Source organism: Monopterus albus, unplaced genomic scaffold (assembly GCF_001952655.1).
Source record: "Monopterus albus unplaced genomic scaffold, M_albus_1.0 scaffold247.1, whole genome shotgun sequence".
In the NCBI taxonomy this organism is placed as follows: Eukaryota; Metazoa; Chordata; class Actinopteri; order Synbranchiformes; family Synbranchidae; genus Monopterus; species Monopterus albus.
Genome location: NW_018128127.1, coordinates 45,181 through 59,172, shown reverse-complemented (window position 1 = coordinate 59,172; position 13,992 = coordinate 45,181). Strand labels below are relative to the sequence as shown.

General features: G+C 40.6%; 3 protein-coding genes across 3 annotated transcripts in view; all 3 read right to left on the bottom strand.

Moving 5' to 3' along the window:
* cpe (carboxypeptidase E) overlaps nt 1-3,404 on the bottom strand; it is a 13,615-nt gene extending 10,211 nt beyond the window's left edge. The window contains 2 exon segments of the mRNA XM_020620780.1: nt 3,008-3,106; nt 3,109-3,404. Coding sequence (XP_020476436.1) covers nt 3,008-3,106; nt 3,109-3,238 — 229 coding nt within the window. The 5' untranslated portion in view covers nt 3,239-3,404.
* A 658-nt stretch (nt 3,405-4,062) lies between these two features.
* msmo1 (methylsterol monooxygenase 1) lies at nt 4,063-9,828 on the bottom strand. Its single transcript, XM_020620751.1, has 6 exons — nt 9,683-9,828; nt 8,349-8,641; nt 8,114-8,262; nt 6,106-6,232; nt 5,820-5,974; nt 4,063-5,200 (listed from the first exon to the last, which is right to left on the bottom strand). The coding sequence occupies exons 2-6, from the start codon at nt 8,601-8,603 to the stop codon at nt 5,011-5,013; spliced, it is 876 nt and encodes a 291-aa protein (XP_020476407.1). The 5' UTR covers nt 8,604-8,641; nt 9,683-9,828; the 3' UTR covers nt 4,063-5,010.
* Nucleotides 9,829-11,978: 2,150 nt separating this feature from the next.
* Nucleotides 11,979-13,992, bottom strand: part of klhl2 (kelch-like family member 2) — a 16,526-nt gene continuing 14,512 nt past the window's right edge. Inside the window, exons 12-15 of the mRNA XM_020620793.1 lie at nt 13,644-13,772; nt 13,253-13,393; nt 13,017-13,160; nt 11,979-12,053 (exon numbers count right to left, since the gene is read on the bottom strand). Coding sequence (XP_020476449.1) covers nt 12,025-12,053; nt 13,017-13,160; nt 13,253-13,393; nt 13,644-13,772 — 443 coding nt within the window. The 3' untranslated portion in view covers nt 11,979-12,024. The remainder of the gene's footprint in view (nt 12,054-13,016; nt 13,161-13,252; nt 13,394-13,643; nt 13,773-13,992) is intronic.

Here is a 13,992-nt window from a genome sequence, read left to right as displayed (position 1 = left end):
TAAAAACATGTTTCATTACACCATATGTCATTTGATATGACCATATCCAATAGTGTTTCTAGCTGCTACACACTTCAGCATCTGTGTGCGTGCTCAGTGGGGATTATATGCTTCCTCTGTCATCTGATAAAACGGTCCAGTGTAGAGTCTTAGTACCTCATACATTCATGATTTCTTTCCACCTTGAGACCAAGCCAAAACCATTACAAGATGGAGTTTCTCCTCACATTAGAAGCCTTGTAAATGGCTCCAGACATGAAAATCAAACAAGTTTAGCTAAAGTCCATTTCACATGGTCAATGAGACATTTTAATCTTGCGAAAGAAAAGCGGTCAATGAGACATTTTAATCTTGCGAAGTATAATTATGTTATAGTCTGTCATGTACACCATGAAAAAATATGAAAAAATCATTTGAAAAGGTAGAAACTATAGCAATCAGATAGATGAATAGCAGTAAAATTACAAGATGTCCTTTTGAAGTGTAGTGGAAGCTACAGGCAGCTGCCAGTTAGCTTAGCTCACTAACAGTTAGCTCAGCTTAGCAACAGCTAACCTCACTGTCTGACAGGAACAAACTACCTAATATGCTTAGAATTTGAATTACTGCTGCTGGGAAAGTAACTAAACTTATCAATAAATGTAGTTGAGTAAACAGTACAATATTTGCCTCTAAAATGAAAATACCCAAGTAAAGTACAGATACCAGAAAACTGTACCGCACTTGAGAAGCTAAATGTATTTACAGTAGTCACTTTCCACCTTTGTAAATTGCTGTGGGTTCATCACTACAAGCAACCCCTGTCACATATAACAAGCCACTGTTGATATAAAAATGATTACACCTTCTTTAACTACAATACTAAATATCCTCAATTACTTTCTCCTGCTGCTTGTCCTACCCTGCATGCACTGTGTAATAACCAGCATGTTTACAGTGATGGCTATAGGTTGTTCCAGTGCCGCAGTGTATGACAGATGGTTGCTTACTGACAGAGGCATCAGCCATCCAGCCAGCCAACTGTTAGCTCGGAGCAATAAGGCAATCTGCTGCCCCAGCAACCTATTTCAGCTCCACCTTAGAGTTTCAACACATTGCAGGGTCAGATAATATATCGGTAGGGCATCTGAAGAAAAGCTTAAAGATGTTTCTGGTTCTTTTTTTATTTTCATTGTCTCTCACACACATTCATCTTTTCCTCTCTTCACACTGACACCATCGTCTTTTTTGCCCTTCTCTCTCCTTTGCCATTTCATTTTCTAGAGCTCTCCTGCCTGTTGCCCTCCGTTTCATCCCCTCCTTCTCTCTGTAGATGTTTTGCTCGGCATAGAAGAGGGAGGGAGCACCCCTGTTGGTGAAGCAGCGGCTTGGAAACTCATCTGGTAGTAATAAGGGCTCCACATCGCTACTGTGACTCATGCCTGTGCACACCCACCACACTATTACAGGCTTATTTAGTACATATGTATGGTCATTAGACTATGTGACCATACGAGTTGCAACACACACAAAAGCTGTGGTATACTAGTAAGTGCAGGAGAACAAAAATACACCTTTACACAAAAATATCATGTGACACATGCAGTTGAAACACCACTGCCTGTACTGCAAACCAGCATATAAAATGGAATGAAAACCAAACAGTAATCACAGGCCAAGTTTCTTGGGGAGGGGGGGCAGAAATCACTGACCTGTTCCCAGACAGTCATTAAAGGTTCATCTAAAAGGTTTAATGTAATACAGGCTGTAGAGCTGCAACAGTGTTCCTGTCACTATCGGGAGTACACAGTGTACCTTTGTTGCAGATAAACTGAAGCATTAGAGGTTCAAACCTTGGTCTGAGTATATGTGGTGTGGCTTGATGTGTTGACAACATCTGGACAGGTACTGTAGTTTGCGGTGCTTTGTATTACATTATACTGACAGTTTCTTTTATTTTGTCCACCCCATTCCATTTACACTAGGCTAAAAAACAGAAACATCTGTATAACATATCACCTTCTATTGCAGGATTGATGTATTAGACTACATTGTTTTCATTAGTTTATTAATGCTGCACTTTAGACTTCTTCAGAGATTGTACAATAATCCTGGATTTACCTTTATCCTTGTCCCAGACAGAGTCTGACATTAAGAAACAAACAATACACAGCTAAAACGCCACAAAATCAAAGTATATATTGTCTCATTTAATGCCAGTCTGAAATAAAACAATATGGAAGAAGTAAAGGAACATTCCGGATAATATGACTCTCAGTTATTACTTATGGTAATGCAGGCCCATCCTCCATTTACAAAAAGCTTTGGAAGCTCCCTGTTACAGTGTGTGCTAGTGTGTGTGTCTATCTGTGACAAATTTTAAAATGCAGCCATACTCCTGAAATAGACTTTGAAGGAATATTCACATAAAAATTAACTTGTGTTTTTTGCACTAATCTGATGTAACTTTTGAAAAAGAGGAAGGGACATTGCAAAAATCTTCAGTGGTTTTTGTCTACATTTGCAGTTCCTCTGCCTGTTCCTCAAACCAAAAGATGTCACGTTTTCTGACATCACGTTTTCTACTCTAGGGCTTCTTGCATCCTCCAGTCCAGTCCTCACACTTCGGAGCTATGTGATGGAAATAAAGGGAAGTCATAATATGCCCGGGCCCAACTGCATTCTTATTAACCAGCAAAATGGCGGCTTTGCGTGGCTGATCCCACAATCTGTCACCTAGAGTCCTCTGAAATGATGCGGCAGGCCTTGCGCTCACGGACTACACGACACACCTGCGCCCCTCCTCCGACGATTTCTGACCATTTAAGCAACATCAGCCACAGAGATCATTGCTATATATAACCCTCACGCAAAATAAGAGCATCATCAAGCTGCTATGCGCAATAGTGTGTGATGTGTTTTGTGTTATCACAGCGTGTGGTCATGGGCTCCTATCATGAAGGAAAGCAAGGACAATGGGAGCGGGATGAGGTGCACATTCAATGCATTATGTGTGCGTAAAACTGACCAGGCTCGTGCGTCCCGGGGTTGTTGGACATCTCCAGCACCAGCAGCTCGCGGCCCTCGAAGCTCTCCCCGATGGTGTAGATGCGGGTGATGGTCGGCACACCGAGACCAGCGCCTTCCGCAGTTCCTCATACCGGTGGTACTCGAAGGAGATCTCACCGTCGTTACCGGCTGCGCCGACCAGGGCGACCACTGCGGCCCCGAATAAAGCTACCGAAAGGAACTGTTTCATTTTGGCGTGTCTCCTTTTCTCAAAGCCGTCTGCCTGCGGCTTGGTCCTAAGCCTTATCTCTGTGCTGCAGCCTAGCTTTAGGCTATAAATATCCCTCCTCTCTCTCTCGCTCTCTCTCTCTCTGTGTGTATGATGCGCTGCTGTACCTGAACGCAGGCTGATTTTCAGCCTCCAGTGTGAAGCCAGAAACAATGTTGAAATATCCTGTTATGATTTTCAAAATGAAGGCTGTCCATTATGTTCTGAACATCAAAATAAATTAAGCTATTACAAATAAATTCTTGCTGTGCAAAATAAAATAAACACTCACTGAAAAAAGGACTCACAGGGTCTTTGGATTTACACAAATTATGCTAGTATATGCAACGCAATTCATTCATATTTCCTCTGTTAACATAAGTGGAACAAGTCAACCCCAGAAGGAAATTATGTTGGTTTGACACATTATCATTGTGTGGGATCGATATACACATTACAATCAAGTAAATCCAACAAATTTAAGACAAAAGTGTTGCACTGAATTGCATACAATTGTACAGGTGTACCTAATAAAGTGGCCAGTGAATGTATAGTTTATCCTCATGAAATCAGTCACATTTACTATGTCTATACTGCAGAATTAAAACATTTGCTGAGCAGATTCCAATCTGTGCAGCTGATATTAAACATGGACATCCAAGCTTGAACTGTGAGTATTCCCAGCCTCTGTATAGATGTGTCTGTGTCAATAACAAACTAAATTGTCACAGTACAGTGGCACACATACTGTACCGTGATCTGATCACATTCAATCGATAAAGCAGCTCAACAAAACCAAATTCCTGTTCAAATATTTTATTCTAATGTGGCAAAAAGAGAAGAACAAAGCAGCTAGGTATTTCTGTAGAGATGCATTTCTTTATCCCCAAACAGCAGCCAAGTCCAGCTATGTTCTGTCCTGTAACAGTACTTGAGGCATATCAGAAGTATTCCACAACATAATTGGAGAAATTATTACAAATATGAAGCTTGAAGAATAATATAAAATGAAAATAATTTGACCAATATCAATTATATATAATATAATTATATAATACAGTGCTACACTGAATGTGTCATGATCTGATCACATTCAATCAATAAAGCAGCTCAACAAACCCAAATTCCTGTTCAAATGTTATTCTAATATGGCAAAAAGAGAAAAACAAAGCAGCTTCAAGGCTTCATTTTTGTAAAAATTAAAACCATTTATCATCAGTCTAAATTGTTCTGTATGAACCAGCCCCCTTTTCTCAAACATTTACATGGATTTGCATCAAACACGGCTGACTTCTTTCAGAAGTTGCCACTGAGATTAGACAGTTTCCACTGAACTGCATCTTAACAGAGTAAAAACAGTGTGACTGTGACTCAGTTTAACTTCAAGAGGAAGTGCTAAAGTGCTGAGACATTCAGAGGCATACACAAGAGTGTCACAAGAAAACCATGGTACAGCCTTTTCCCCATTCAAAGGCCAAGCAAAGTAACTGATCATAAAGACAAATCAAAATGTTTTTGATGTTTTTTTTGTTATTCAGCTGTTGTCAGAGGCATACAACAACACTTATTTTGCAGAAAGGCACAGAGGGGAGCCTGGAGTCAACAAACTGATCTGGAATCAAACTAAAGAAGTGCTGGTTCACTTAAAAGACACCTTTAGTGTGTGCATTTTTAAGAGGCACGCAGACACTCTGTGTGCTCACCGTGAGACCATCTTCTCTCCTCCTGACAAACCAGATGTGTTAGTGTGAACTTTAATGTTCCTTCTTGTCTTCCTCTTTCTGCATGTACTTGTTGTACTGGTCATCTGTTTTCAGTAGCTTGTCCCACCAGGTGAAGGTGGAGGCGTAGTTTCCAGTAAAGTTCATGTGGTGGAAGTCGTGGAAATGAGAACCGGCATAGAATGGGATGAGGTGGAGCGGGTTCAGAGGGATGTAATAACCGCTGACAGGAAGAATGAAGAAGAAGGAAATAAAGGTAAACCACCCTTTCATTCAAAAATAATACCAAATGGTGATACTGAAGATATGATACGTTTATTATGGCAAAGAAGGTACACTAAAGTATAAATGCAAATTAATAAGCCTATACTATAAGAAAGAATTTCAACCTCACCTTAGTAATGTAAGACATTAACATTTGGTGCTGAGTGAGGCCCCCTAGTGGTCAACCTCACAAGTTACTGACAGAGTTGATATAATAGCTACTAGAAGAAGAGAAAGCTTTATTTTATTGTCATTGTAACATTGTGACACGTACAACGAAATGTTGTTTGGAACTGAGGGCCCTGGGCTGCTGCGTGCATATGCGCCGCCATCACGGGCAACTTGGGGGGTTCAGTGTCTTGCCCAAGGACACTTCGACATGTGGACTGCAGGCAACCTTCTGGTTGGGAGACGACTACTCTACCCACTGCACCACTGTCACCCCCCTAAGTCAGTAGCCTACTTAATAACCATACCCTTCTCATTCAACCTTATTTGTAGTGAAAGGCAAAATGAAAAGTGTGTGCAAAATGAGAAAGTGTGTGCACATGTATATAGAAACTGTTAATGTGTCCTACCTGTGGACATCTATGGTCTCCAGTAGGCGGAAAGCCAACCAGGCCCAGAGGAAGAACACATGGTTACAGGAGATTATGATGCCGATGAAGAAACCAGTGCCCAGGATGAGAGTCTCAGCAGGATGGGCGTATTCTGCTTGCATGCCAAACGGAGCCTGGGGGACAGCAGAGAGACTGTGTGTGCATGGACTACTGCATGTCTAATAAGTCATTTTGCAGTTAAGAGATTAACCAGAAAGCAGTGTATTTGCGTTTGTTTATCTTATCACCTGTGTGTTTTACTCACGGTGAATTCATGGTGGACTTTGTGAATGTATTTGTAGATCCTGCGATGATGCAACAGGCGATGGACAAAGTAGTGCCAGGTGTCCTCAACAACAGCACAACCAAAGCACTGAGCCAGGAGGTATGACCTGGAAGAAGAGAGAGACAGAGAAAAAGTGAGTGAATTATCCCAGTCAATAAAAATTAACATAAAGCCATTAGCACAGTTTGAAATGTTTTTTCATCCCACAGCATTACAACATGTAATAATGACAACATATGGTATTATACATACAAATACATAGAAAATTTTCTAAATTATGTCCAATAATTGTCTATATCATATTGTGGCGACCCTGACCAGCCGCTTATGTTTATGTTCTGTTCTGTGTTAAGTGGGTGCAGCCGTAATGTTCGAATAATGTGCTTGCATTGGTTACCGCTGTTTTCTGCGAAATGCCGCGCTGTTCTGGCCAATGTGGGATTGGTGGAGGAACAGGTGCGGGAGGGTATAAGAGGGATGACAGGTGGGCGTGTGTGGTTGGTTCTGTTGACGGGCGATGGTAAAGTTCGAGGAGAAACCTGTACTGTTCTGTTTTGTTACTTTTTCTGGTGAGCACATAGTGCTGCGTTTTGCAATCCTTTTCTTTTTTGCTTTTGCATGCTTGAATAAAGCCAAGAAAAGACAGAGACGGTGTTCTCCTCATTGTCAGCCTAGGTGCCAGCACACAGCCGGATAGTTAGTTGCACAGTTAGGTTAGGATTGGACCAGCTCTCCTCAACCCAGCCAGCGGTCGCCACAATATTATTAATGTGCATTATTGTACAGCATGCCCACAAAAAGACATAATGGAGAACATATCACTGGTTTTCATATGAACTGTTTTGCAGGTGATGTAAAAAAATAGGCAAAACAACATTTTCTCAGAGGCTGTGTGACAGGCTGCTACCTTAACCACACAGTAGTTATGTAGCATGAGCATGTATTTAACATCTAACTTACTATTAGCTAAAGTTGCCCTAAAGAGTGGATGTTTTTATTGGGCTTTTCTCATTGACAAAACAAAAAAAGACATTAAGAGATGTGAATAAATAAAAAAAAATGCACTTGCTTTACATATACCCTATATCTAACAAAATCAAACACATCCAGCCTGAAACACTGTACTGTATTTATCCACTTAATTCTTACATTGTTATCACAATAGAGCCTTGTAACTGTACTCCTTTATGTCCTCATTTATTGTCAGACATTGCATGTTCTTATTTGGGTTTTGTACAATTTATTTAATATTTTGTCAAAAGAATATTTTTAAAAATCTGCTACTACCTAAAGAAAATATTTTGGTCAAGTCATATTAGTCCACGTTTCACTCACATCCTGATTGTGACAACTATAAATATGCATGTGTAGCAGCAGTATGTGCCAACTGTGAAGTTTGGTGAGGAGGGATAATGGTATGGGGCTAATTTCCAGGGTTTGGGCTAGGCCCCTTACTTCCAGTGAAGGGCAATCTTAATACTTCAGCATACCGAGACATTTTGGACAATGTTTTCTACTTTGTGGAAACAGTTTGGGGAAGGCCCTTTTCTATTCCAACATGACTGTGCCCCAATGCACAAAGCAGGGTCCATAAAGACATGGCTGGATGAGTTTGGTGTGGTAAAACCTGACTGGCCCACACAGAGCCTTGACCTCAACCCCATCCAAGACCTCTGGGATAACTGGAATGGAGATTGCGAGCCAGGTCTTCTCATCCAACATCAGTGCCTGACCTCATAAATGCTCTACAGAATGAATGGGCACAAATTCCCCCAGAGACACTCCAAAGTCTTGTGGAAAGCCTTGCAAGAAGAGTGGAAGCTGTTATGGCTGCAAACGGGACCAACTCTATATTAAACTCTATGTATTTGAAAGCACTGACATTAAAGTCCCTGTTGGAGTAATGGTCAGATGTTCCAGTACTGTTGTCCACACAGTGTATATCTTTGGTATGCATTAAGATGTGTATTACTGTCATCACACTGACCAGCGTGGCATGGAGTCCCAATCATAAGGGATGCTGAAGAACTCAGTGAAGTAGTAAGTCCCACAGATCAAAGGTAGCTGGATACAGAAATGGTTGAATATCAGCACCTTGAAACATTTCCACTGTTTCTCCCAGGTCTCTGGCTTGTCCTACATGAACAAAGGGAAGGTTTATTTCAAGCAACCTCAGACTGTAAAAATAAAATCACATCCAATGACCAAAACCACACACAAACCTGTTGGATCTTGTATTTCTGCATGAAGGGCATGAACTGGAAGAGGAAACCCGGCAGGCAGAAGAGGACAAAGAGGAACTCATGCATGATGAGAGAACCCCAGGTGGCAATCTGGAACTTGGTGTAGTTGTCCAACATGTAGTTCCAGGCCTGTTTCAAAGAGGGCTGGAGGGGGTTTTCTGGTAGCACCGCATCTATGTATTCCACTGCAAGGTAGGCAGAGCTCAAGATGTGTGCGGTACCATTCACTGCCATCGTGGACTGCAAGGTGGCTGCAGGTCTGAAGAGGAGACCTGAAGACAGGCACACGGTGTTACATCTGTGGTATTTACCGTACATATAACATTACACAGCATTCACAGACTTAAAGTACTGGAAAAGATATCTTATAATTACAGCTGGACTTACTCAAGTCAATCACTATTCTAGTCATGTTACTCCACTCTAATCTAGTTTTTTAAAATTTACAAAATTTGCATCAACAAGAGGCCGAGAAAGAAACTGCTAAAAAAAACAGCGAAACTACAACATCTGACCTTTAATGTCTATGTATTATATTGTACACACTACTAACATACAATAGTTGAGTAAGTAGTCAGACTCATTACATTGGTAGAAGTAGTAATAACACAGTGTGTTCCAAATAAAAATGATAGATTCAAAATGAAGTATAATCAGCAACTTAGTTTCAAATGTAAAAGCACAAGTTATCATATTTTATAAGGTAATCATATGTTTAATATAACCAAAGATATAGTGTTACTTGTTAAAATAAAGTGGAGTAAAAAACAATATTACCTCCCTGAAAGATATAGCAGAGTAAGAACAATGAAGCATATAATAAAAATCCTCATAAAATGTATCACTTTATACAGTACTTGAATAAATGTAGCTAGTTATTTAGTCCCCGTATCGTTGAAGTTTTTTATTATTATCGTGCACAAAAGACTACAGAATGAATTAACTTTACCAAAAGATTTAGTCCCCGTATCGTTGAAGTTTTTTTTTTATTATCGTGCAAAAAGACTTTACAGAATGAATTAACTTTACCAAAAGGCCGACAAAAACACCCTACTATTTCTCTTTGCTTCAACCATTAGGATCCAATATAACAGCTATTTGCCCACCGAAACTGATGCGTGTTTATTCGTTTAAAAACGGTGTGCTACAGGTAACACATGCCTTAAGTATCTTTTACAAGATTTTACAGCTGAACATCGAGCTTCCTGGCCCCATTCTTGGTTTATATGCTGGAAAAGGAATAAACATTTGCCAGTGCAGTTAAAAACTCAGCTCACTAGCTTACTTGTAGTCCCTTATAAATGTTTACTTACTCTTCTGCGGTACGTCCCGTCTACCTGAGCGAGTGGCACCCGACGTGGTGAAGTGCAGTAATATTGATAAACCCTGATGGGCCAAGAAGAGAAGGCGTCTAACGTTGGGGGCCGGGCGGCCTCGTTGATTGGTTAACTGAATGGAGCGATGATAGTCAGACGGACGGTTACTGCAACAACAGCCAATCAGAGGCGAGCTTTGTCCAGCGTTGCACAGACAGTGAAAAGGAAGAGGGTGGTCAGAGAACTTGGGAGTCAATGTCAGGTTTTAAAAATGTCGTAGAGGCTTTGACAAATAAATTGAGAGAGAATGAATCACAATTCACCCAGTAAACCTTATTATTTAGTAGCCCCAATCAACAGAAAGTAGATTTTTTTAAATAACTAATTTCTATTTATAACAGTCGTTTTTTCAGCAAAATTCATACTAACCACATTAATATGCATAAATTACATCTTATACACTAGATCCAATGCAGTCTAACATAACAGTCCTGCAATAAATCCTCATGAAGGTGTTAATGTTGAGTTGTCCTTGAAATAGATGCACTGATTGAAATGAATTGTCATTTTGGAAGATAGTTGATGCTGCTGTTGAAGTGTAGGCCTACTGCTTTCCACAGTGAGATGTTTATGTTATTTAGCCTAGCCTCACAACTAAAAATATAATCCCTTGTCAGCACCACAAACCGCAAACTTCCAAAATGATCCCACAGTTGAACCACCAGCTTTTTTTTTTTAATAGCCTTAAAAACAGACAAACAAAAAAACACTTTGGTCAGTATTAAAAAATTAAGAGGTTAAATGCCCAACCTGTTTAATATTATCACTGTACAATTTTCAGAATATCACACAGAGAACATTTAAATTCAATGCTTTACTGATTTGGCAAAAAAAAATAAAATAAAATAAAAACGGATTATATCATTTACCAGCTTTAAATACAAGAAGCATATTTATTAATGATAATAAAAAACAAGTAATGAAACATTGTCATTAGCCTACATGACATTCCTCAAAACACTGACAAGAAACAGCGGCACCAGTTACTATTAGAGTAATGTTTAATATAAGAGGTGATGGAAGAGAAAAAGACTGAAGAAAAAAAGAAAATCAAGAGAATGTTTGGTCACTTTCCAGAACAAGAGAACAGATCAGTAAAGCAATAAAAAGACACAGAAAGAAGAGATGTGTTAAAATTGGCACATTCATAGTACGTCAGGGTGTGCAGTAGTTAATAGGGCTGCTACACCGACGGGCAAGAGGGTAGAAGGATAAGAGATTAGAGATGGGATCATGCAATGAGTTCAGGCTATTGTCATTAGTGGTTACAACCACAGCAAAGATGGCTGCCAGGTGACAGTAAAGCACTGAATCATACAACTGTTTTCATCTCATAATGGCTTTGCCCTCTGTCTGTCACTGTTTTTGGCAACATGAATGATGCTTTCCTTTACCAGAACAGTTAGTACTCCAGTCAGTCTTGTTAGTGCTTTTTGTAAGGAAATGAACATTTCCTGCAACGGCTTTTCGTGTGGTCATTCTGAATTTATCCAGGCCGACACACCAATCTAAAGTTAGTTCTCAAAATGTATTTCTTTATCCCAAAACAGCAGCCAAGTCCAGCTAGGTTCTGTCCAGTAACAGTACTCGAGGCATATCAGAGGAGAAGAGGGAAGCAAGGTGTAGTCTGACATTCAGGCACTCTTGAACAGCCACACTGCAACACTGTAAAGGTCAGAGGTCAGACAGACTGCGTTCATGCAGTGTTGGATCAGGCATCGTCACACAGAGACGTAGATGCACACAAACACACATGCTCACATGTGCAAGCAATGGAGCACCTTTATATGCAAGCACACACACACAGACACACTCAGACACACACTTTCCAAGAGGATAAAAAGAAGGGAGAAACAAAGATTTCAGTCCCAGATGGTCCTTCTCTGCCTTCCTTTCCCATAGATCAGTCGTTTTCGTCACAGCTGGTTCATGTTAACATTACTAATAATATAAGTAACTTTGCAGCTATAGTAGCTTCATATCAGCAGAACTTCAGTGGCACTGCAGTGGTACAGTGGTGCTTCAAACTTGTCCAGTCACTTCTGCACTCCTGCCAGGAGGGAATTAAAACACGGGTTTGAACCTCCCATTTGTTACGGCTTCCCCTGCTCATGTAAGTGCAAAAATCGTCATCGTCCTCCTCAACAATCTTATCATTTTCTTCATCGGTGTCAGTGCCTGTGCTAATGCTACCTAACACTGAAGCACTGGCATCATAGACAGATCCGAGATCGCAGGAGAATACACTGCTCCTAATCATTGGCAGGTGTCAAGAGCAGTCATAACGGCTTGTCAATCACAGTCACACCTGTAGATAAAACAAACAAACATTAAGATGGCTCACTGAAGGTGATAATAAGAGGTGTTGATTCAACTGTACGGTGCTTCTGAATGATGGAGTTTGTGGTGCTGCTGAACTGGACTGCATTATACTGACAGATGTTTCTATTACTTTGTCCAGCCCATTTACAACAGGCTGGGCTAAATAACAGAAACATCTCTCTGCATAACAAAAACAGTTCAACAGCAGCACAGACTACAGCCTCCAAAATGATCATAGCAGGGTGAAAGAGATCAAGGGGTCTGTGGCCAGATTCAAACTACACGCCACAAACAGCAATGTGCATCCATTCAAGGGTGCCTGCTGAAACTACTCAGCTATGCTAGGTGCCGCTCTCCAGAACAGTTTTAACAAAAACTGAATTTATTATAGATAGATGTACCTAATAAACTGCCAAATGAATGCATATGTATCTGTTGTCTTGCTGCATACAAGCACCCTATATGAAGTTGTATTGAACTGAACTTAAGCTGAGTGCGACTGAATTCAATTTATTGATGCTATATTATGATTCCTGGGATAGAGCGGGGCAATGGGGCAGTAATTCACACTGTTAATTTATTTCCCTTCTTTAAATTATATTTATACAACATATTTATATGATGAATTTAGACAATGCAAATTTGGTTCCAAAATATTAAGTTAGTGCAGCAGTGGTGGCCTAAAAGTTAGAGAAGCAAACTTGTGACCAGAAGGAGGCTGGTTCAGTTCCTGTCCCACCAAAATCGGGCTGATAAAGCACTGCTTGCCCCACCCTCATTAACACCACAGTGATGCCCTTGAGCAAGGCCCTTAACCCCAGTTGCTCCAGTGGAGCTGCCCAGTATAACCACAGGTCAGCCTGTGGTTATACTGGGCAGCTTGCAGGTATGAATGTAAAAAGAGTTTCTGAAAATGAGAGGTGGCCTCTCAGTGGACCTGTATACTGACCTGCATAACTCCGTCCTGTGCTCATACAGGTCGGCAGTAACGTCCACTTGTCTGAGTTTGGATTGTAAAACTCCACGGAGGCCAAATTGCAGCTGCCATCATCTCCTCCCACCACATACAGTACATTGTTTACAGCACACACACCTGAGCGCACACACATACAGAATGAAGATTAACATTTAAAGGAGGAACGTCTCACGCCTGAGGACCTCTGGCAGACAGAACATTTCCCTTACCTGCATTGCGCCGACACATATTCATGTCAGCTACTTGTCGCCACGTGTTGGTGGCCGGATCATAAACTTCACAGCTCTTCCTCACCAATGGGCCATCGTGTCCCCCAACTGCATACAGTAAACCTTTCAACACACCTACACCTGTGAAGATATTGGATGCACAGTAAATAACAGCTGTGGCGATCACTTTTATAAATGCAGGGTTGTTCCCAATGTTCCCGTCTCATTTTGGTTATGTAACTGCAGCACAGAGAAATATAACTGTGTTTTTGCCTTGCTTGGCAAAAAATCATTAAGAATCATATATCTGTCATTTAGTGCATATTTTAAAAATCCCATAAAAATATATACAATTAAGGAAAACCAAATATGCACAAATGTTCACACACACCCGCCCCACTGCGTCTCGTGCCCATCTCTGCAATGTAGCTCCATGTGCTGCTTTTTGGATTGTAAGCTTCGACTGTACTCAAACATTGCCTGGTCGCTCCATCATAACCTCCAACTGCATACAGTATCCCTGAAAAACACAAAAATAAGGCATGAAATCTAAAACTAGACTGAACGAGGTACACTAGTGGAGAAAACAGCAGAAATATATTAATGTTGAAGCTGTGCATGTTATTGATGAGGCTCGGCCATATTTTGTAGCCTGTTCATTTCCCAACCTTTAGTATATAGGTTGTGCAGTTATTTCTTCTTGTTTAACATACAGTTTTCTGTTTCTTCTCTCTCTTTCC